The sequence below is a fragment of the Nelusetta ayraudi genome, unplaced genomic scaffold (genome assembly GCF_046127955.1).
Source record: "Nelusetta ayraudi isolate G7.1 ecotype Tasmania unplaced genomic scaffold, CSIRO-AGI_Nayr_v1 ptg000011l, whole genome shotgun sequence".
NCBI lineage: Eukaryota > Metazoa > Chordata > Actinopteri > Tetraodontiformes > Monacanthidae > Nelusetta > Nelusetta ayraudi.
The window spans coordinates 8,921,885-8,944,475 of record NW_027466061.1 but is presented as its reverse complement, the minus strand read 5'-3'; the positions used below and the strand labels follow the sequence as shown (position 1 = coordinate 8,944,475).

The 22,591-nt window shown below is 49.5% G+C and overlaps 2 protein-coding genes across 2 annotated transcripts in view; both read left to right on the top strand.

Annotated features, from left to right (window-relative positions):
• Nucleotides 1-13,840, top strand: part of LOC142884277 (uncharacterized) — a 60,142-nt gene extending 46,302 nt beyond the window's left edge. Inside the window, exons 3-4 of the mRNA XM_076019790.1 lie at nt 12,543-13,749; nt 13,814-13,840. Coding sequence (XP_075875905.1) covers nt 12,820-13,749; nt 13,814-13,840 — 957 coding nt within the window. The 5' untranslated portion in view covers nt 12,543-12,819. The remainder of the gene's footprint in view (nt 1-12,542; nt 13,750-13,813) is intronic.
• The window catches only part of cdh24b (cadherin 24, type 2b), a 91,622-nt gene continuing 82,778 nt past the window's right edge, over nt 13,748-22,591 (top strand). The window contains exon 1 of the mRNA XM_076020564.1: nt 13,748-14,265. Coding sequence (XP_075876679.1) covers nt 13,843-14,265 — 423 coding nt within the window. The 5' untranslated portion in view covers nt 13,748-13,842. The remainder of the gene's footprint in view (nt 14,266-22,591) is intronic.

The following is a 22,591-nucleotide window of genomic DNA, read 5'->3' as shown; positions in this document are numbered from 1 at the left end:
ATTATCATTATTATTATTATTATTATTATTATTATTATTATTATTATTACTACTACTGCTACTAATAATAAAATGTTATTGTTATTACTATTACTAGTTTTGACTTCGCTGATCAGATCTTATTCACCTGATTGTTTCTTTGTTGGTGGATGTGTTAAATTTTTCAGTTTTCTGAATTGTAAACAAAAGTCACATCCTCAAAATGCAGAGCAGCTATTGGACTTTAACTGTTCTCGCTAGACGAAAAAAAATAGTGAACAATTTCACTCAAATGCGTTTCCAAGAACTTCGAAACAAGAATCGAAACACATTGGATCCCGCTGGCCGGAACAAAGGCTCCGCCATAGTTCAGTGGACGAACACCTGTCGTTTTCTGTGTTGCTTTTTTTCTCCCTGGCGGCGAACAGAAGGAAAGACAAAGGCCGTGAACACCTGTGGAGGAACAGGAAGCCTTTTAGAGCTCAGGAGATGGAAGCATCCTCAGACTGCCAAGAGGCCGTTGTTTCACTCTAGATGTTATTTTCCCCTCAGATCTCTGCTTGGACGGATGGCCAACATTAAAAAAATAATAATGTAAATTGGCGGAGGTGAAGCGGTGGCATGAATTATCCAACTCAGAGAGAAAATCTTGGAGTGCGGCACGGTTAAAAGGCCCCTGTTTGAACCTCGAGCCGAGGGACGAGTGGTGAGGTCAGAGTTGACAGATCAGATGAATCAGACGAATCAGATGGAGTTACGCACCACATACACTTCCTGTGTCTCAATATGTACTGGCTGGTGTTTGGCAGTTCTACACAGACTGCATCTCCAGTCATGGCTGTGCCTGCACAGCCTTCCGTAAAGTTAAATAAGCAAACACTCTATCTTTTGGGGCTCTGGCAGCACAGGATCCTGATTTATTCCCTCTTTTGACATTCATGAAACCGACATTGAGGTGCAACTGCTTTAAAAATATTGAAAAAAAGTTATCTTCAAAAGATTAATTCAACAAAACTGAAAAAAATACAAGTTACATAATTGTAGCAGGATACACAGTTTTGTCTTGTTTTTGTAGCTGTGACGTGTTTTGTCCACGCTGAATTTGACTGAACTGTACCTGAGAAGCTGCAGTGGATGAGGTGTCACCTTGGCTATAGAGACTCTGAGGACTGAGGACAACAGAGGGACGTTAGAAGTGTTGGAGGTGAAGGCAGGGAGGCCAGACTGAGAGGGTTCGGCTGATGTCCAGAGGAGGGACAGTGAGGATTTCAGTCCGACCTGGCAGACAGGAGGAGATGGAGAGATTTCACAATGATAGTGGAAGAGGAACATGAAGGTAGTTGGTGTGAGAGGAGTAAGGAATAGATGGAGTGATGAGATTTTCAGCATGTGTGGAAACTCTGTTGGCAAGACGGACAAATGAGATTCCAGGGTTGAAATCTGAGCCCCCTGCCGCAACCCTCCACACACACAAACCCTTTTTTTTGGTTTCTAGTTTCCAGGCTTCCTCTTGACAGAAGCTTTCTTCTTTCTCATCCCATTACGCACGCACACACAAACACACACACACACACACACACACACACACACGCATGCACGCGCACGGACGCTTGCCTTGACAGATCCTCATCCCCTCTGTTTCGGAAACACTTTCACGGAGACCAAGTCCGTCTCGTGGCTCCCGAGGACTCGTCTCTGCTAAATGTCAGCTGCCGTGCTGAAAGGATCGCGTCGCTCTTTCCGATGCGGCGCGTGCGGCCGCGCGGAAGAGCAGCGACGACAGGCCCGATAGGCGTCTGCTGTAATTTGGGTAACTGCCTTGGCAGGCCCGTGACTCACCATTCAGAGAGCACGCGGCGGGCACCTGCGAGCACGGACAATGAGCGACGTGACGTGGGAAACGCCTGCCGACCTTTTGGTGCGTGAGGCTCATTGGAGCTGATCGACTCCTCTGGCGCTGCCACGCAAAACTGCACGAGGGCCCTGAAGGTGAGGAGGCGTCTGATTTGCCGATGACCTTCTGATGCATTCAGAGGGAAAATCAGGCAGCCGCCTTGAAAGCTGCACAGGGACGGGATTTATCTGGAGTTCCATCAAAGTCTCATCCCAGTTTCCACTGGAAGCAGCGGCGCCGCGATACGGCTGCAGCCAGCACTGTGTTGGCTAGTGGCAGCAGCGCAAGCAGGAAATGAAAAGCCACACACTCACCGTGCAAGAAAAGTACTGCAAGTGTGAAAAAAGTTCTAGTCCTTCTTGAGGGAGACGCGGAAATGCTTCAGCAATTCCTCAAACTTCTTTTTACCACGACTCTGCTCAGCTCCTTCCTCTTCTGCAAGTGACATGCAAAGGATGATGGGATCTGTAGTCCTCCCTCCCCCACCCACCCACCCACACATACACACACACACACACACACACACACACACACACACACACTCCTGTTTCATTATAGCGTGAAAAAACAGAAATGGAGACACTTTCGTCACGATACTTTGATTTTGGCGTTCCACATTAATCTTATAGGCAGATACTTCCCCCCAATAAAGTCATGTATAATGTGTTTTCATTGCATTTGTCCCCTGGACTTGCATGTTATTGCTTTTTTTTATTCTTCTCTTCTTGGCTTGTCCGCTGAATTTAGGAGCAGCCATAAAAACAAAGTAGCAGCTGCAGGCAGTAAGGCAACAATTATCCTAATGTGTTGAATATCATGAGGCAGAGCTTGGAGACGTTTCCGCTCTCGTTTTCTCTTTATACATGTGCAACGTCACCGCGGCGTTGCACGCCATCGAGAGGAGCCGTCTTTGGCTGTGCGGCTCTGGCGTCGAGAGAGCACAGGACTGGAGCCGGCTCCAGTCCTGTGCTCTCGTGTCTGTCGGACAGGTTGAGACGGGGTGAGGTGCGCGCAGGCGGACCTGCCCCCCCCCGGGCGAAATCATCATCACTGTCGTTTGAGAGCGTGGCCTTGCTGTGAGACGTGAAAGGGCCTGCGTGGCTCCAGGGCGGTTGGAGAACCAAATTCAGGGCAGGAAATGAAAAAAAGGGAGAAAAAAAACAACCCACACACCTCCTGCTCATCAGTGTGCTTTTGTCCTTTTGCTCGATTCGTCTTGATTCAGAGTGAAGTGAGACACCCGTCGTCAGCTCCTGTTTCCTCCTCATCACAAACTGCCAGTCAGCTGCAGTAATTATACATTCAGCTCTGCTGCCGCTTCCGATTCCATACATTTTCTTATTTTTTTTGTCGGCGACTTAATTGCCCCATATTAAGAAAAGTTCCCTTCTCCAGTGTTCTCAAAGAATAATCACTTTCTGTCTTTATGTAAACTCAGAAAAGAGAAAAGTTGAGAATAAGTGATCATGTGAGGCCCTGGAGTCACTGGAGTTACAGATGAAAAACACATGACAAAAACTATAATATGGGGCCTTTGAGTGCTGGTAAAATAAGAAGCTGTGGTGACTGTCCCTTCTGACAAAGCCTTGTTTTTTTTTTTGTCAAATTCCTATCCCAGGGCTGGTCCATCAAAGCTACCAACGTTTTAGCAGGGATGCTGAAAACAAAGGGCTAAAAGCCTAGACACACTGAAAAAATTCTACGCACCATTAGAAAATGCTTCTCCCTGGTCAGTAACCACACCCCCTGTCAGATGTTGGCTCTGTCCCTCTCGGACTGCCTTGTTTTTCTCACTTTTACAAAGACATGGCTAAAAAACTCAGCATTTTCTTGGTGCAACACTGAGCTAAATATTCTGTTTTTGGGGATCTACAGAGTTTCTGGGGTAATTAATCTTGCGAGGCTGCTCCACTAGAGGCAGGGTTGGAAACTAATGATCCAGAAAAGCACACAGAATCAGACCTTTAATGCTATCGGTTTATTTCAATGCACAGCCTCTAAGTAAGTGCCCAGGTTCTGGGTGTGAAACCCCAACTTATCATCACTTACTTCCTTCTGGCACAGCCACTCTGCAGAAACTGTTTTATTTATTTATTTTATTCCAAAACAGACAGAGCCTTCACATCGCTCCTGGTCTGGTCTCTTGCCCGACCTCATCCGCACTGCACCGTTAGTCGCGGCCGACATCAAAAGTGGACTCGGTGCATATTCTTGAGGAGCTGCTCCAGAGAGTCGCTGCGAGGTGCATCGCCAGAGTCACAAATGTGGTGCAGCGCAGCAGCGATCAGCTCTGACAAGCAGATTCTGCAGGGAGGAAAAGCCTGCAGCCTGCACGCAGAAACACACGGCACGTGGTGCCTGGGATAGAATTCATTTGCCTTATTGTGATCGTGATCGTGCCAGACTCCTAGACGGCTGTGGCTTTTCATGTCGAGCCTTTATTAAGCAAACACGACCTGAGTCAGGACTGAAACTTGGCATGGTGTCAGCCGCCCTTTCCCACCACTCAGAGATGGGAAATGCTGCGGTATCAACCTCGCACGGCAGCCGGATTGCCTCAGACTTCCACTAAGAGATCTTGCTCACTGACTGTCTCTTGGAGTCCCTGTGGATTCCAAGACCAGTCTGCTTTACTTAGGGATAAAAAAAAAATGTGCAAGGAGGTTAAGTTGTGACGAAGTGGAGGGGTGACCTTTCCAACCACAGAAGAAGCTGCTGTGAGTTGTAAACATCGGCTGCCCCTGAAGAGATGAGCACAGATGCTGCAGTGGAAGAAAAACGCTTTTCTCTGTGAGCAGCACAAATTGACCTCTCTTTAAACCGTTTTTTCACAAAAACAAAAAAATCAAATGCACAGCCAAAAGGTGGCGTCACATCTGGCTAATTTCACACCTTGGATCAATAGAAAGCCCAGACGATAGATCATCCAATCGCCTTGCTAGTTTTATCTTCCCTCTTTGAATGCACGAGAAGTAAATCCAATAAAATTTAGGAAACGTTTTATTTTGCGGACCAAGTTGTTGTAATAAATCACAACAGTGAAAACGTTCCAACCATTAAAACTGCCAAGCAGCTACAGTTGTGCTCAAAGCAATTAGCTTGAAAACGGTCAAATTCACTCCATCAAAGACGATGATTGCTCTGAGCGCTGGAGTCTCGTAACTTCAACGATCCTGTGATTTTCGCAGCCTCATTGCCACAGATGTTGTCAATTAACCAGTTTGTTAGTAATATTATGCCGTATCGCAAATACATTTATTGCCTTTCAGGAACCTTTTACCCAGGATATGTTAATGACTTTCATTTTGTGCTTGATTTATTGATGGTAGAGCATAATTTAGCAGCAGGTCAGCCCCACCACTGGCTGTGCTCACACACTCCCAGGCTGCGTTTTCACACACACACGTACACACACGGAAAGAAAGAATTGAGGTGAGAAGTACTTGAACCCCCGCCAAGGTGGTAAAATATGGGCTGCAAACGTTGCTGCCGTCGTGACCTGCTGGCTCTTCTCCTGGCTTTGTGATTCTCCGCAGCGTCGCCTGTCGTGATTTATTTGATCTTTATGGCGTCTTTCTCAGTTTATATACTGCAGCAGCGGAGGAGGAAGAGGAGGGGGAAGAGGAGGAGGAGGAGGAGGAAGAGGAGGAGAAGCTTTTGCTCTTGAGGAACATGTTCAGCCAGATCCATCGGCTTCTCGCTGATCAAACGCGTCCCGGCTGGAGTGGTTGCCTGTTACTGGGATGAAAATTATCTGTAGCCTTAATTAAAGGCAGGCTGCACCAGAGGGATGAAGAGTTTGAGAGAGTGAAGATCTTCACATATCTAAAACGCCGCTGCCAAACCGCGGCGACGCTGCAGACTCCGACTTTCTCCTCTATCAGCCAACTTCAAATTAAACCCCGAAGTTTGATTTTTGTCACAGCGAATATGGTATTTCTGCGCTTGTAAGCTTGTAAGATCAAGCAATATATTTATTTATTTATTTTAAGTAAATGTTTTTCTGGTTTTTATCAGCTGCTTCCAGAAAAAAAAAAACTAACGGCCTGCTGCCTCATTCCATTAAAATCTAACAAGCTGAAATTGTGTAATTTCCCAAATCAAATTTTTCTGCGCGGGAGTTTTTATTTTTAAGGCGTCATTAATTTGCTTCTAATGAGTCATTTGTTAGTGAGGTTTTTAAATTTTTTTTGGAAGGCTCTCAGAAGAACCAAAATAAATAGATCAGACACATTACCATGAATACAGAGTTTATTTACACATTCATTTGCCTGAGCGTATTTTACCAAGTGAAGCGGACAAAAGTTGCAGATTTATTGCATTTGTCTGATCTGTTTGTCTGGACGCAGTGCGGGTGGGATTCTGGTGTGGATGAGTGACGAGAGCACCTGTGAGGTGGAGTGATACATGTCAGAAGTGAGAAGTTCCAGTGGTCAGCTTCTCGTCCAACCCAAAGGCTTGTTCAGAGAACTGACTCTTTTGACTGCTTTCCAGGATGAACTCTGTGTTTGTTCTGTGGGATGTTGTTATTTATAACGATTGGTCAAGTTTGCCGTCTTAGCTCCCGTCGTCCCGACGGCTGCCTGCAAACTTAGCACCCTGCCGTGACTTATTCATGCGCTCTGACTGCTCAGGACTTCCTCTTTAAGGCCGGCTTGACAAATAAGCAGCAAGATTCTGGTGGACTTTGCTCCTGCCTCCTTCTGTGTTTTTAATCATGTTTTAATGCAAATACAATCCTCAATTGCAGCGTCTGCTTTCAACACCAGCAAAGAGAGCAAAGTTAGGACAAACTCCCGGTGCTGTTGCACCTGAACATCAGTACTCTGGGAATTTCTCCCGGCCTGTCAAACGCCCTCTCTCTCTACCAACGCGTTCTTACGGATTCAGCACCGGCCTGCGGACTCAGATTTTGCTCTTTTCAAAGATGAACCCTCTGTATGTTCTCTAGGATGTTTTTCATCTACAATAACTCAGCCTTTGCACCATGCTGTTTTTTTGAGTGTGAGCGTCTCTGCGACAGCCGCGCCAGAGGTGGCGGTGGCGGCAGAGGCAAAACATGTCAGCGGCCTTTTTTATTTTTTTGTGTGCAAAAAGCAGCGTGTTGTCGGCGTGCGCCACCAGCCTCTGACTCTTTGCCATTTAATTCAAACCCATTGATCTCACTAAAAGCCGAGCAAATCCAAAGCCCCTTGTCGCCGCTCTGTTACACTCGGCCTCTTTCAGACTTAATCTCAACAACAGGCAGCCACCCATAAGCGGACTGGAATTTCTCAGCTCAAGGAAATTTAAAAAAAAAAACAGAAAGAAAAAACTGCTGCAATTTGGATGTTTACCATGCCGCTGTCATGTCCCGTCACAAACCCACAGCCTGCTGGGAGTTGTGGGCTGCTGTGCGTCGTCCCGGGAGACGGAGCAGCTGCTGCTGTGGGAGCGTCAGTGAAGCCGGGACGGGGAGGAAGCAAAGAGGCTGGCCAGGGGGATGGCGGCAGATGAAAGCCGCCGTTGTTGTTGTTTTTTTCTCTCTTTTCTTCCCCACACAGTGACAGGTGACCTTTTATCCCAGCAATCAAGGCGTCGACGGTGACATGTGGTGGCAGGAAAAAAAACAAAAAAAACAGCTGGTTAAACTGTGGCGGCCGTGTCGAACTTTATCCTGCTCTCTGCTGCTTTCTTTCCACATCAGTTTTGACCCACCAACATCCATCCACACATCCCGCCGCTTTCCCCTCCTGCTCTTCTCTCCGTGTCCAACTTTTTCTCTCCAGCTTACCTCCGTCGCTCCATGCATAATTCTCTTTCAGGGGTGGGAGGGGGGTTCTGTTTCTCTCCCTCTTCCTGATGTGCGAGAGCGCCTCCTTTCTTCTCTTTGACTTTGTCCAGAGAGGCAGTCTCCTGAGCTTTTCTTCTGGGTTTTTTCTTTTTCCCACCCTTTCTTATTCACAACAAGCGCACACATCAGTGGTGAGAGGAGAAATGCAGGGCAAGCCTGAGAGCGCGTGGATGCTTCCTTTGTGTTGTCGCGAGCGCTTTTATGAATTTCATGAGCGTGTTCAAGAGCTTGTGTGTCCAGTAATGCTCTGGACTTCTTTCTTCTTCATTTTATTTTGCACGTACATTTCTTTGAATGTACATACAAGCAGATAAATAGACGTTCCGAAGAGTCACGAGGGCGCAAGTCACACTCCTGCACTCCTGCACACTCCTGCTGCAAGGTTTTTGCACCGAGGGGGAGAACAATGACAGGCTACCAGGCAGCAAGACACGTCACAATTCAAACTTTCAATCTTGTAAAAGTTGTTGATGACTCTCAATCGATGGCGATGATCTGGCTGCAGCACTGGTGAACCAAATTGAATCCAAGCCGTCTCCAAAGCCGCAAATTATTTGTGATCAATGAGGTTAGAGAGACGCCGACCTGCTTTCTTCTCCATCCCTGATCTGGTTGCAATCGTCACGGGACAGCGTATCGCTCGGCGGCGACCAGTGGGAAAGGTTTTGCAAAGCAAATATTTTTCAGTCTTTTTCAATTACAGTGCAAGAACCGCAAATATCGGCATCAAAAATCTACCTCGAAACGCTCTGAGAAGCGCTGCAGAACCAGTTTGGCTGTTCGCCAGCAGGAACTCCTGCCGAACCTTAGTGGAAATCTTTCCCAGATGCTGGACTCATCAGGCTGCGCTCTGCGATGCGACGCTGCTCACTGCCGCGCCACAGTTGCACCCATGCAGATCATCCCGGGTTGCCAATGCCAACGACGCGTTCACGGTCCAACACAGAGCGGTGGAATGGAATATGGATCGGCGGCACGGATCGGCCCTGCCGGATCGATATCCAATGAATAAATTATGTCAATAACAGACCCTGATACCGGAATTGGATGCTATCGGTTCTGTCACCATTGTTACCGGGCAGATTTCTACCAACTGACTGAATTCAAACCGGGGCAGACCCGAATCGGCAGCGTTTTGAACTTTGCAAATCGTGAAGCAGGCATTTCCTGAACCTCTAATTAAGGAGCGCCGTGTTATCTTTATTGACCGGCCTGCGAAAAAAAACCACCGCCGCACGTAAATGGCTGCAGGTGAAATCATCACCACCCTGCTACCGCCAAAGATGAAAACCGCAATTTCACCCTATTACGCTATACGAAGCTGTAATGGGGACATATGTGCTCCCCTGCACTCTCAAACCAGAGCAGCCAATTAACTTCACTTACTGCCGAACAGGCCTGAAACCAGGCTGGGGGGTAGTGGGAAGTGGGGGGAGGGACGAGGGGGAGGGAGGACACCGCGGGAGGTGGTGACACGGATCGATACGTCACAGAGGAGACTTAAAACAGCTCCGAGTTCAATTCTAAGCTTTTGAACCGTAGCAGAGATAAAAGAAAGATGAAAAACTAGAATCGCTTTTAACTATTTTTCTGTTTGTTTTTACGCTGTTGCTTCAAAGAGATGTGGGCGTAATGGGAGGGGCGGTAGAGGGTGGTGGTGGGGGGTGTTGTATACGCGGCCGCTTCCTGCCACCTGCCCTCGGGCTTGTTAACAAGCTACCTGCGGCAATGATTGGCCGGCCATCAGGTTCCTGCGGGACGGGCGAGAGCGCCTCCGTCGAATTCCACCAGATTTCCTACCGGCGCTGCCTGTATGAGATTACACACTCAGCCCAATCATCAGCATCAGCTCCTCCGTAATGGCCTCTGGCGCTCATATAGAAGTTGTGGCGGAAAATCCAGGCAGCGTTTTTCTCGGCTCTGTCCTTTTCCCTTCTCCCAGATTCTGCGGCGAATGGCGAGACGCTTGCCGGCGAGGCGCCTGTCACTCGCGGCGTGGCGATTGGAAGTGGCGAGGGAGCCAGCAGCTTGATTGATTTGAAGCCGTGGAGGGTGACGCCGCGGTGATTGACGCAGACAAGTGGGGGAGGATGAGAGAATAGCGGCGGAGACAATAGTCGAGGTTTTTAAAACACACATGGAGAAAGTGACAGAGAGAGAGAGAGAGAGGAGATTTTCAAAGAACGGATGCAGCGAAGAAAGAGGAGGAGGAGACAGGTGGTGAGTGGGAGAGGTGGAAGAAGAGAGAATGGTGGCAAGGGAGGGAAGGAGGGATAATTTCTCCTTTTTTATTCCTCCCATTGCTTCACTGCATCACAAAAACAGTTGCTGTCAGAGGGAAGAGGAGGAGAACAATGGAGAGATGGGGAAGAGTGGGATGAGGAGAGGGTGAGGCGGAGCGTTGTTCTGGGAGGGGACGTCCCAACTCCGGTCACGCCCCGACGAGCGGCGCTGACAGGGTCTGTCGGCACCGAGACCAGGATGGAACCTACTGCAGCCGCCCGACGCTGCGAGTTTCACCAAAATACATCTGTGAATTCACAAGCAGCTGAGCAGAGCAGAGCAGAGTTCAGTCCTCAGACCAACTACCTTCCAGTTTCTCATCTCTTTCTATCGCACCGTTTTGAAGGAATCAACTCAAGACTTTAATGAAGGAGTTGAAGTCTGTTTGTGGCTCCATTGAGAAGAAACTGACAAATATCAGGAGGCATCAACGTTAACAGGACGTTGCACACACAGGGCTAAGCGTGAATATTATTTATCAAGGAAGGCTGGAAAAATAGATCTGAAAGATTCTGCCAGCAAATATTTGCCTTGACAGAATCTGCGCATGCTGTATTAAAGGACCCACATGATGCAAAATTCACTGGTTCACTTTTCCCAGGACAGTCTGTGTCTCCATCCTGCCAGTCAACCCCCAGAAATGGAGGCGTTTAGCTGCTTTCTTTGCTCCACTTTTCACAAAGTGTGCTCAAGTCACCCAGTAAGCCCTTTGTGATGTCGTAAAGTGCATCAACACCTCACTGGTACAACGCCAAGGTTGATGACCACACCCCTTGGCAGGTTTTGGCTCCGCCCCACCAGCCTACCTCCTGTCCCCATTTCTACACTTGGTTCCGGCCAGGTTTCGGTTCCACGCCAGGAGCTCGGAGGGAAAACATGCTGCACATGATTTGCACAACTCTGACATATTCCAGTTCCGGGAGGCATTTGTCTACGTCCCGCGTGCACGTCTGACTTGCAGCTGATTAAAGCGGCATTAACCGAGAAGAAGGCGCGTCCTTGATCCCCCCCACCCAGCGCCTTCTCCCCGCTTCCCCAGCGTCACTTCGGCTTACGCAGACTTGATACAAGGGGCGGGGCTTGCTCGGTAAATTCCGGGTTGGTCTGTGTTCACACATCAGGCTCCCTTTGAAGCATGTGCACATGTGAGACAAGCTTTTTTAGTGTCTCTGTTTGATATATGTATATACATTTACATACATAACTCAAGTTGCGAAAAAATCTAGAGTGATTTTTGGGAGTTGACAAACAAGTGAAGAAATGATTGCGGATGTGTGTTGAGTCCACCAGTGAAGGTCACATTTCAACCCGCTGGCTGTCTTATTGTGCAATTTTTAGTAGAAAATAAAAAACATAGAGCAGATTGATACGATGACGCACATGGGGAAAGCGTCCCAGCGATGGTTTGTCAGGTGTGTGGGCTGGTGTTACCACAGAGCTCGGATGTTAGCGCCCCTGTGCCTCCGCCCTGACAACCTGGCTGATACCTGATGTTTTTATCTGGGTCCTGGATTTGCCTTTGGAGTGCGCTGGAGACGTGCGCAGATTGTTGGGAAACAGGCGATAAGTGCTTTGAGTGTTGCGACGGTGATATGACTCATGCTGAACACAAAAACACCTAATAATGCGCGCTAATGGGTTTCTTTGTTTTTGGTTTTCGTGCCAGCGTTGAACCCAGAGAGTGAGACAATATGCACCCTGGTCTTAATCAAGAAGAAAACGCGTCGCTACAGCTGACTCTTTGGCAGTGAATTTAGTTACTGGGAAATCCACTCTCTTGAATGCACAAAAAACAATGACCACTCCCCCTTCCACTCATACTTTCACCCGCTGAGCTTTATGTGAGCTTTATGCAGCTAGTCGCTAACCTCGGCCGCTTGCGTCTTCATCAGCCTTCAAGGGCAGTGAGGCGCCGTCTGAGTGCCTGCTTACATTGCGGCAACAGTTCTCCATGGTGTGCAGATTCAGTTTTGTTGGCGTCGGATAAGTGAGGAGGCGATAAACCTTTTACTTTAAGCTCGTCTGTATCTACGGCTCGCATCTCTATTGACATTCTAACCGACTGATCAAAGCAAAATATTCATTTAGCTAATTAATCACACATCAAAGTGAGCCGTCACGGCTCTTCCATTTTTTATTATCTTTTTTTTTTTTTGCAGCTGCAGTCAGGAATCCCTCGCAGTAGCTTCCACCGCAGAGCGCTCAGAGCATTTTTTTTATCACTGTTATCCCATCTTCGCTCATGCAGAATATGGTAATGATAGCTTTGTCGCTAGCTATCTAATAAACGTGAATGATAAAAATCCACACAGGTCATTATGATGGTATAAATGGATCTCACAGTCCACAATATATATAATAATGTCTCTGTGCTTGTGTCGTCGTGATTCGCGCTCTAAAATCTGTCTGTCTGTCTGTCTATCTGTCTGTCTGTCTGTCTTCCTTTCCTGTTTGTCCGTGAGTCCTCCCACCTGTCTGCGCAGCCTCCAACTTTTAATTAACGCTGCGAGATGATTAAAGTTTTAACTTAATTATCTTTATCTTTTCTCTCAGGGTATCCAGCCCCTTCGCGGGAAGCCGAATGCAACGCTTGGCGGGACGACTACGGAGCGGAGAGAGCCTCGCTTAGATAGATAGTCAGGGCGGCTCGGAAATAAACAACTTAAAGGGGAAGGAGTGAGTGACACCTGCCCTCCGGCTCCGTGTGAAGGGCGCAGGATGGGAGAGTGAGAGGCTGCGCGCGAGAATGAAGAGGATGAAGACAGCCGGAAAACAACACCTGCCTCTCAGCAAAGCTCGCTCGAACTAGGACGTTTTGCCACGAGACACGATGATTGCAAGAATTCAGCTGCTACTGGTTTCCCTGTGCCTGTGGGCGGGGCTTGCAGGAAGCGCCTCGGCCAGTAAGGTCGTACGGAGGAGAGGAGCGAGCGGGTCGCACGCGAGCAGAGCGGCGGACCAGTGGGACTCGGGCGCGGACACCAATGAGATGCCCGTCGTGACCCTCCGGAACCTGATCGGTCACGAGCAGGCGGCCGACGCCGGGACTTACTCTCACAGTAAACCAGTGCAGAGCCACGGTGTGGCGCTAGTGGCCAGCGGCGAGCGAAAGGTCCCCAAACCCAAGCGTGAGGGCGACTCGCTCAGCAAAAAAGAGCCGAGCGCCCGCATGTCACAAAACCAGGACATGAGGAAAGTGAAGAACACGACCAAGAGCGCCGACATCGCCGGGAAGACGGGGCGAGCCGAGAAGACCTTCGCCCTTCACCACAAGCCGGATTCACACGCAAACAGAACCCGCTTTAAGTCGGGCTCCCGATCCAGGACCAGGCCAGACTTGGCCGAGGCCCAGGCCAAAGGCTTCGGCGTGGATCCCGGCCGCAAGCTGAACCTGACCGGCAGCTACGGCGTCCTGAAGCTGCTCTCCAAAGAAAACCTGGTCAGGATTGTCAACTCCCAGATGCAGAGCGTTGCCGGCCTCGGCTTCCCCAGCAAGGGCAGCCGGAGCCGCAAGAGGGACTTGATTGACGTTAATCGCGGACAGTCAGAGCCTCTGAAATTGCCCAGACAAGACGCGGCTGTCGCTCAGCAGCATGCCACCTCCGATAATCAGACCACTTCGCCGTTCGCGGGGCCGGCGACCACCCAGCGGCTCGGTGCAGATCACGACGATGGCTTGACAGTCAAGCCCCGAAATGAAGTAGCGGGTGAACTGCAGAGTCTGGACGGTGGTGACGGCAGGACCAAACACCTCGTCCAGGTCGGCCTCGGCCAAACAGAAGCCACTGCAAAACGCTCCCCGCCGCGCCGTCGCCCCCCCGAAGCAAATGATTCTCCGCCGGCTGTGCTGACGATGCAGCAGCCCCTGGGAGGGCGAGGAGGCGGCGGTGCCACAGATCCCCGCAGAGACCCATTAACAGAGTCGGATGGCGCTGCTCAAACAGACTTGGTCGCGGCTCAGTACCCGGCAGATGAAGACGGCAAAGCTGTCAACAGCAGCAGCAGCAGCGGTGGTGGCGGTGGCCATGTTCTGAGGCTGCGGCCGGCGCCCGAGTGGAGCCGCGACATCGTTTCGGAGAACGGGCCGGGCCTCGTGTTCGAGGAGGCGGAAGAGCTGCAGCAGCAGCAGCAGCAGGGCGAGCAGGAGCACCAGCAGGAGGAGGAGGAGCCAATGCAGAGGGAGGGGTCGCGCTCCCGCAGCAGGAGGAGCTGGATCTGGAACCAGTTCTTCGTGATCGAGGAGTACGCGGGGCCGGAACCTGTGCTCATCGGACGGGTAAGACCAGCACCCACCGACCGTCTGATGAATAATTCAGCTCCAGGTTCCTCTGTCATGGCTTAGTTAACCCCAGGCGCCCCTTTACCAGCCAGCCTACACATTTTACACAAGGAACTGTTAGCATAATTTAACCCTGCAGTCACGCCCCCTCTGAGTCTTTTTTTTTCTTTTCTTCCCTTCTTCCATCATCTGCTCCGAGTTATAAACCTGCTATCGGAATTGATTTACATCACTCCGCCGCTGTGCGCTGCCTTCTAGGTAGCTGTAAAAAAACGGTAATGAATTAACAGTGCGTTGAGGCGCAACCGAATCCTGGGATCCCGTCTGGCCGCGGGGGAGCCTTTGTGATCGCGAGCGATCCGGAGCGGCCAATGAGAATTGACATATCCAGGAGAATTAATAGCTTTACTTTTTTTTTTGTTCCTTCGTCTTCCCTTCGCCATTGATTTGTCACCCTGGGGGTGCAGAAAAGGCCTGAGTGCTCCAAGGTTCTCGCCCGAGTCCTGCTAGCACCCCCCCAACAACCCTCCCCCACCCCCGCTGATTTACCGCTGCTTCCGCCTCCTTCAGGCCGCTGTGATTTAGCAGTATCATCGACCGTCCGCATTTCAGCCCCGCTGTGTTTCTCACCACGGAGTCGGCGGACGAGGGAGAGGCGGTGGCGCCGTAGCGGCAGCGCTCTCGGCGGCCTTGCCGCGTGTCAAGCTGCGTCTCAGCTGCGTTAGATGAACTCATTTACGAGCCTCTGCAGCCGTTTTGCCGCGCAAATGAATAGTGATGATCCCCGCGTGGTGACCGCAGGCTGCCGGAGCTCCGTGGTGTTCGGAGGCGCCACAACCTGCATCCTCTGCTCCAGAGCCAGAACTGGCGCACACGCGCCCCATCGGCCCTGGTTTCCCAGCGTGTCGGGCCTGGAGTCACGACAGCTGATGTAGTCGTGGAAGACTGTGTGAGACAAAAGGATGCCATTGACAAAAACGGAAGCACGAACCTAAAACATGCACTGAGACTGTTTTGTGTTGAACTACTGCGTGGACTGGACGAGTCAGCAGTTCATCACAGGGACACGGGGAGAGAGAGAGAAAGAGAGAGAGAGAGAGAGAGAGAGAGAGAGAGAGAGAGAGAGAGAGACTGTTGGCGGTTTTCCATGACATAGTTTCTACACGACTCGACTCATTTTCCACAACAATTGAGTTCCAACGTGGGCGTAGCCGTCAGAGCACGCCAGCACCAAACCCACTGGCGTCATTATATGACGGTTCCATATCTGTATCATATCAAAGGGTTTTTAGTTTTTCAGCTTCTCGCGACACATTCTGAAAGTCCGCTGAGACCCATCAGCTCGGAGTTCTGATAGACCTTCTTGTTGCTGCGTCTCGCTTACTCTGAGCCACCGAACACAGAAGTGCTATAGATAGATAGATCCAAATGGAACAAACAAACAAGAGCAAGATGTGCAAAAGGCAGTCAATTGTGCAGAGGCAAGGATAAGCAAGGTTTTATAAACCATTAGTACAATATTTGTCATTGAGTCCAGAAAAGTCCGGAATAGTTTCTGTCACACAGCGTTTTCCTCCCGTCCTTCTTTCAACATAAATACGCTGCTGGCAGGTTTTCTAAAAATGTCTCTTGGAGAAGCTGAAAAACCAGCACCGAGCCGAGCCGAGCCGGGCCGGGCCGGGCTGGGCGGCTGCTTGTGGAGAAACTCCTCACAGAAAGGTCAGAATTGAACCTGTGACCTTTTTGCTGCGAGGCAACACCCCCAGGCCACCGCGGTGCCGCCGAAAACACAGTCGCTAATTATTATTGACAGCTTTTTAATTAGGAATCGTAAATTTCCCTGCGGTCAAAGTGCAAAAATCTCCAGGAGCGTCGGCTGATGAGCGGATCTGTCTGTCTTCCGCTCCGCCGGCAGGCAACAATCCCGTCTTATCAGGTTTCACGCTTCTGTTTGTGTCGTCTGCAGCCGGGTACCACGCTCCTCCCTCCTCGTTCTTCATTCCGCGCTCCTCGTTCTGCGCTCCTCGCCCCTCGTCATGGGCCTCAGCAGCGAATATCATCATTTTAATTTAGCCATAATTTTGCCTCGGTTGCCTTCAACCGATGCAAACGCTGTGTGTGAATCATCGCCGTCGGGGCTGGGAGGGGGGTGTGTGAGCGGGGGTCGTGGGGGAGGGGGTGGTACTGATGGCCTCGGCTTACAGATGGCGCTGTGTGTAAAAGCCATTAGTGGCAATCTGCTGTGTCAAGCAGGTATTTATGCCAGCGCATTGTATGGCACTCTGAAGAGGGGAACAATGCCAGGGCGAGCACACACACACACACACACACACACACACACACACACACACACACACACACACACACCCAAGCCCATATGATAGCGCTGACACTTGGAATAGAACCAGAGCGGCATTGTGACTCTGTGTGTATGTGTGTGTGCGTGTGTGTGGACGTGCGTGTGTGATTAGTTGCCCTGCTGTATTAGACGGTGGCGGCACACATGAATAAAGCTCTTATGGATCTAAATACGCTTATGAATTTTTAATCTGCCGCTCTGCCTCAGTGTGGGTCGGCCGCCACAGTAGGTGGAGGATCAGCCGCGGACACACTGGCCGTCTTTTCCAGCCGGGATCTGATTGGCCTTTAATAAAGTGGGAGGAGAAGAAAAAACAACAACAAAAGTGTGCGAAGAAGCCGGCGTGAGTCCCGGCAGCGCGACTCTCACATGAACACACGTCTCGTGGCGGGAGGCTTGACGGACTGAATTGTTTGCACTCTAAGCCTGATTCTCGCACGCTGTGGGTTGATATTTAGCAACAACAAGCGCCACCACTCTTCAGACGAGTCACAGAAACTGACCTTGAATCTTTTTCATGAACTTGCAAAACGTAACACAAGATTGCTACACTTACTTCAGTTCCTGTTTTCCATTTCCACGTCAGATTATTATTTTTTTTTGTTCAAACTACTGGTTATTGGTTCTCATTTCTTATTTTCTCAATAGTGGTTTTACCACTTCAAAAAACAAGCAAACAAAAACAAAACCCTGTTGGCCTCCAACCACATGAATCCGAAAAACGAAAAAACGTCCATTTGCCCTTATGAAATTGTCCCAACAAGCGTCAAGAGACGTGTTGAGTCCCATTTGTTTGAGGTTCACACGAGGTGAAAAACAAAAAAGGCCACTGAACATCCCCATGAGTCGTGGTCGTCTGCCTCCTGACGCGCAAACAAAAAAGCATGCCGGTGTGCAGAGAAACACACACACACACACACACACACACACACACACACACACACACACACACACACACACACACACAACGCCACCGTGTTGCTATATTTTCTGACGCTGGCGTGTCTCTGCCTCATGATAATTGTGAATTTAATTGATGCTGTCACACGGTCTGTACTTGGGTTCCAAGTGATTGCAGAGCCAGCGTGAAAGGAACACACATTTTTCCGGAGGAGAAAAGGCGCCTCAGCAGAGCCGGGATTAAGGAAGGAAGGGAAGAAAGAGAGGGAGAGAGGGAGAGAGAGAGAAAACATGCCGCTGTCTGATTAGCTCTTCTTCCCGTCCTCGCTCGCTCGCTCGCCGCCTTGAAATGTGAAAGCGCTCACACCTCGCGCCGGGGAAGAAAGACTGTGACGCGGCGCCAGTTTCCTCCTTCCTGCCCGACAGGAAGTTCCGCCCGCTGCCTCTCCCTTGTTTCCATTCGTCGGGCGATCGGATGAAGGCGCCGCGCCGTGTAATGCGGCGGGGCATCGGGGACGAGGACGGAGGCGATCATTACCATTAGAACGTCGTTAACACGGGCGCCCGCATCCATAATTCATACTTAGTCAAATATATACCTGTATTACACAATTAACATCATTGTCCCCGCCGCTCCTGCCACGGCACTCCGGCTGCTGCACTCGGTGAATATAAAGCACTCGGAGCTGTGCTGAGGGAGAGAGAGAAAGAGAGAGAGAGAGCGAGAGAGACTTACCCCCAATTCCCGGGAATAGTTCACTTAGCCTCCTTATTGCGTTGTATAATTCATTTGCGCTCTGTGCCGAAGATTGCCGGGCAGTGTGTGCTTTGTAAAGATTCCGCCGGGCCGGCGGCCGAGTGAAGATGTATAAATAACACACTTATTGACCCGAGTCTCATTGATAATGCCTGCGCCTCGCCGCGGCGCCTCGGGGCGGCAACGTGCACGCACATGATATGGCAGCAGCCCCGGTGTCGAGTTGCCTCTGTGAAGAAGCGCCAAGGTGGAGGCAGCAGCGGCAGGGAGGTGGCTGCCATGTACATGTGCGCATTGTGCTTTCTTTTTTTCCCGAGATTTGATTTGCGTGATGCAGTCATTACGGAGGTACAACAACTGGAAGGCAGGTCGGTGGTTACAGACTCTTATTGAAGGGCTTCAGGATTTTAAAGGTTTGTGCCAGTTTTCCAGGTCTCTGTTTCCGCTCCACTCCAGTAGATGTCCGGCAAATGTAGCCCTCTGTTTACAGCCACCTGCTAAATCCTTGATTGGCTGACTGACTGACTGACAACAATGCTCAGTATTCGGACTCCCTGACAAATTCTTCTTTAGAGCTGTCTTTCTGTCTGTCTGTTTGTCCGTCCGTCCGTCCGTCCGTCCGTCCTCCGTCTGTCTGTCTGTCATCACTGCACATAGTACCAAAACAAACTGCCTCCCTGCACGTCCTCTGCAGCCTCCTGTGTAGAATTGCAGAGGGGTGATTTCCATACACGGGTCTCCGAGCGAGCGAGTGTGCGTGTGGGCACACACTCACACTCACACACACACACACAGACACACAGACACAGACACACACACACACACACACACACACACATACACACACACTGGAGAAAACAACAAAGTAAAGGATGGACAGAGCAGCAAAGTGCCGCTGAAAGGGAATTTTGACTAGCAAGGGACCTTAAATTGAAAAATATGTATATATTTTTTTCTTGGGCGTAGAGTAGTAGTCGTCAAGAGATTAATCTATTGCATAAAGGCTTCTTCTGAATATTCTCACTCATATTGGGTTATATAATTAAATTAATAGTTATTGTGTCATTATTCATGTGATGCTTCTCCACAGGAGTTCAGGATGAAAGATAAAGAAGGTTGAATACAGTGTCTCTGAAGTACCTTCTCCTATTTTATCTGTGATGCAAAAGACTTTAGCCAGTTGAGGAACAGCTTTGTAGAGAGACTCAATGTGAAATTCCACATCTCTCGGGAGTTTGCACTTCTTGTGGTCTCTGTCAGAAGTTGACACGAGAGAAACGTCACAAACTCGGTAAAGTACACGAGAAGTCGGCAGCGGAGTGAAAAGCGGTTTCCTACCTTTTTTTTTTTTCTTTTTCTACGAGGTATTTCTACGAGGTCTAAAAGATATTTGTGACATTATCTGGGAGTTGACCAATTACAGCAAGAAAGACAATCTGGGTCCAAAGAGAAAGTGTCTGAATAACCTGAATAAGACGGCAAACCATCCGAACGGAGCGAAGAGACTCTTCCTTCACTTCCTTTCGCTGGCAGAGGAGGTGCGAGGCGGCTCAGTCGCCCTGTGTATGACTCCCCTCCCTAACTGCGGCTAATCGAGCCGCTGACGGCGGAACAGTAATCTGCTCGCTGAGTCACACCTTTTCTCACCCCGAAAAAGAAATCACTGCAGCGAGGTGAAAATGGAGAGGGAAAGAGCGAGAGAGAGAGAGAGAGAGAGAGAGAGAGAGAGAGAGAGAGAGAGAGAGAGAGAGAGAGAGAGAGCTGGAGGGAAAAAAAAGAAGAATGAAAAAGTTCATGTTAAAATCAGATTCAGGCCTTTAGGCTTCTGGCTTGCAGCCTGTTTGCATTATTTTTAAAGACATAATCAGCCCCATAAATTATTTATTACTGTAGTTTTGAATAAAATTCCATCAAACTACGTTGTTACTGAAAGTTTAACATCCGCCTAGTCGTTTCATTAGCGCGACTAACGGTGTGTAAATGGTCTGTTAATGGTCGGTCCAGTCGCGCACACATTATTAGCTCGTTGTTTGTAATTTGTACCCATAATGCCCTGTCACGTAGCGCTCCGACTCCGAGGCGTCCTGCTGAGAAATGGAGCCGCGTTGCGACAAGTTCACTTCAGCTGCGGCAATTTGTAAAGATCACAGGCTGCAGGAGTTTCTCTCGTTACTGGGTGTTGTGTTGTTGTTGTTGTATATTTTTATGTGTCTTGGTGCTAGAAACCCACATCTCTGTCTCCAGACTGGTAATTATAAATGTTTCATTTCTTTTTTGATTTCTTTTTCACATTTGCAGAAATGTTAGGTTTCGATTTTTTCCCCCTCTCTGTGTCGCTGTTACTTGAAGTGAAAAAAAGACGAAGCAGCATTCTCTTGAGACAAATTTCACATTGGAAAACCTTAGTGCATCTAATTTCCTCATTCATTAGCATGAACTGGAAGACTTCCTACAGCCACCTGCACACTATGTATTTCATCCTGCAGGCGCCACGTCACACATCCAGCTGAGTTGGCCATAAATAAATTCGGTAGCAGATCGGCAGCGGTTGAGGTGTTTGTTTCCCTCAAGCTGCCCGTCTTCTCTGGGAAGCAACTTTAATATTTAAACTCTCCTGAAACTGAAACTGTTGGACTGGGTGTTAATTATTTCTCTCTTTCCTCCTTCATGTCTTTCTCTCCGCCAGCTCAGTCAGTCAGTCAGTCAGTCAGTCAGTCCATAAAACATAAAACATTCATGCTGGATCAACAGAGGCCCCCTAACCCCTCCTGCCCCCCTGACTTCATGCTTGCTGTAAAAACACTTTCCGTGCAAATTTGAAGGACGTATTTTATGTAAAAGTCCACATTATCAGTGTGTTCTTTCACTAATCTGTTCTCTGCCACTGAACTCCACAAATGAGGGAAGACCATATTTTACCTCCTTCAGATCGCTCTGTTTCGCAGAAACCCACTTGAAACGCACCTTTTGTGACATCACCATAGTGACCACACCCCAGCCAGGTGTTGGCTCGGCAATCTGAGACTGCCATGTTTTTGGATTCTTCCAAACATATAGAAGGTCCAAAAAAAGCATCAGTTTTTGCAGGAGGCTGTAAACAGACGGCTAAAAATGCTCTTTGTTTGGGCTCTAGTGAGTTTGGGGGATCATTTCTCTTGCAACTCAGATGAACAATCAAAAAAGAATATACATATATATGTATGTATACGTCATACCTTTTTGGAAGAGGTAACAACTTTGCTCTCACTCTTGGTTCAAAAACTGCCACACTTCAGAAATCAGCTGCGAGGCCCGAGAGCTGAGACTTTATTCTTAAAGGAAATATGGCTCCCAGTGATCGTGCAGAGGTGGCGGGAAACATTTATGTCAGTGGAGGTTCTTAAATCAGTGCAGGTCTGCAGCTGAGGGCAGCAGCTGGATGAATTAAACATTGGCAGAACCAATCTGTGTATCGTTACTACCAGGTGAGTCCAGGAGTGTTGTAAGGCAGCTGTTGACACCCCTCTATCACCCCCCCGATCCCCACCCTCCTCCCTCCATAGAGAAGTGAGGTGTAAAAAAAAAAAGGCGCTGTCCATAAAATTGATGTTATTGAAACCAGGCTGCTGGAAGTCTGAGTGATTTGAGATGAGATTAAAAAACAAACAAAAAAAAAAACACAATATAACTGCAGCAGGAGCAGTAGTAGTGGCGGCAGCGGCCACAGCGACTGTAAACACACTTTCCTCCTGACGAGCGGCTTATTAACCATAATAACGATAACAAAATAAGGAAAGTGAGATCCTGTGAGCAGCTCTGTGCTTTCTCGTGCCGCCACCGCTCCGCTCCCTGCAGACACCGTTTAGCCTCCGGGTCTGAGCGCAGCAGGGGCGACACGGCAATTAGGGAAGGAGGCGAGGGAGGGAGGGGTAGGGAGAGGGGGGGGGAGGAGAGGTAACTGCACGAGACGGAGGCGAGGATGGAGAAGCGACGCTGTGCAGAAAAACCAAAGAAAAGGGGTGGGACCGACGGCAGAGAACAGAGTGACTGCGGCTCAAGAAGACCGGCGCTAATGACGTGCAGCGGCACAGAGCGGGGGTGATGGGGGAGACGGGGGGTCGTGGGGAGACGGGGTGAGGAGGAGAAAAGGTTAATGGCTTACAACTGGCGGCGAGGATGAGCGTATGAGGCTCATCAGGGCGAGATCACACGTGAAGCTGACCTCAGTGCCCGGAGAAAGAGAGAGGGCGAGAGAGAGTGACGGGAGGCGGGTGAGGAGGGGAAGGCACCCTGGGGGGGACTCGGCACGGCGGCGGTTTATGGCGAGG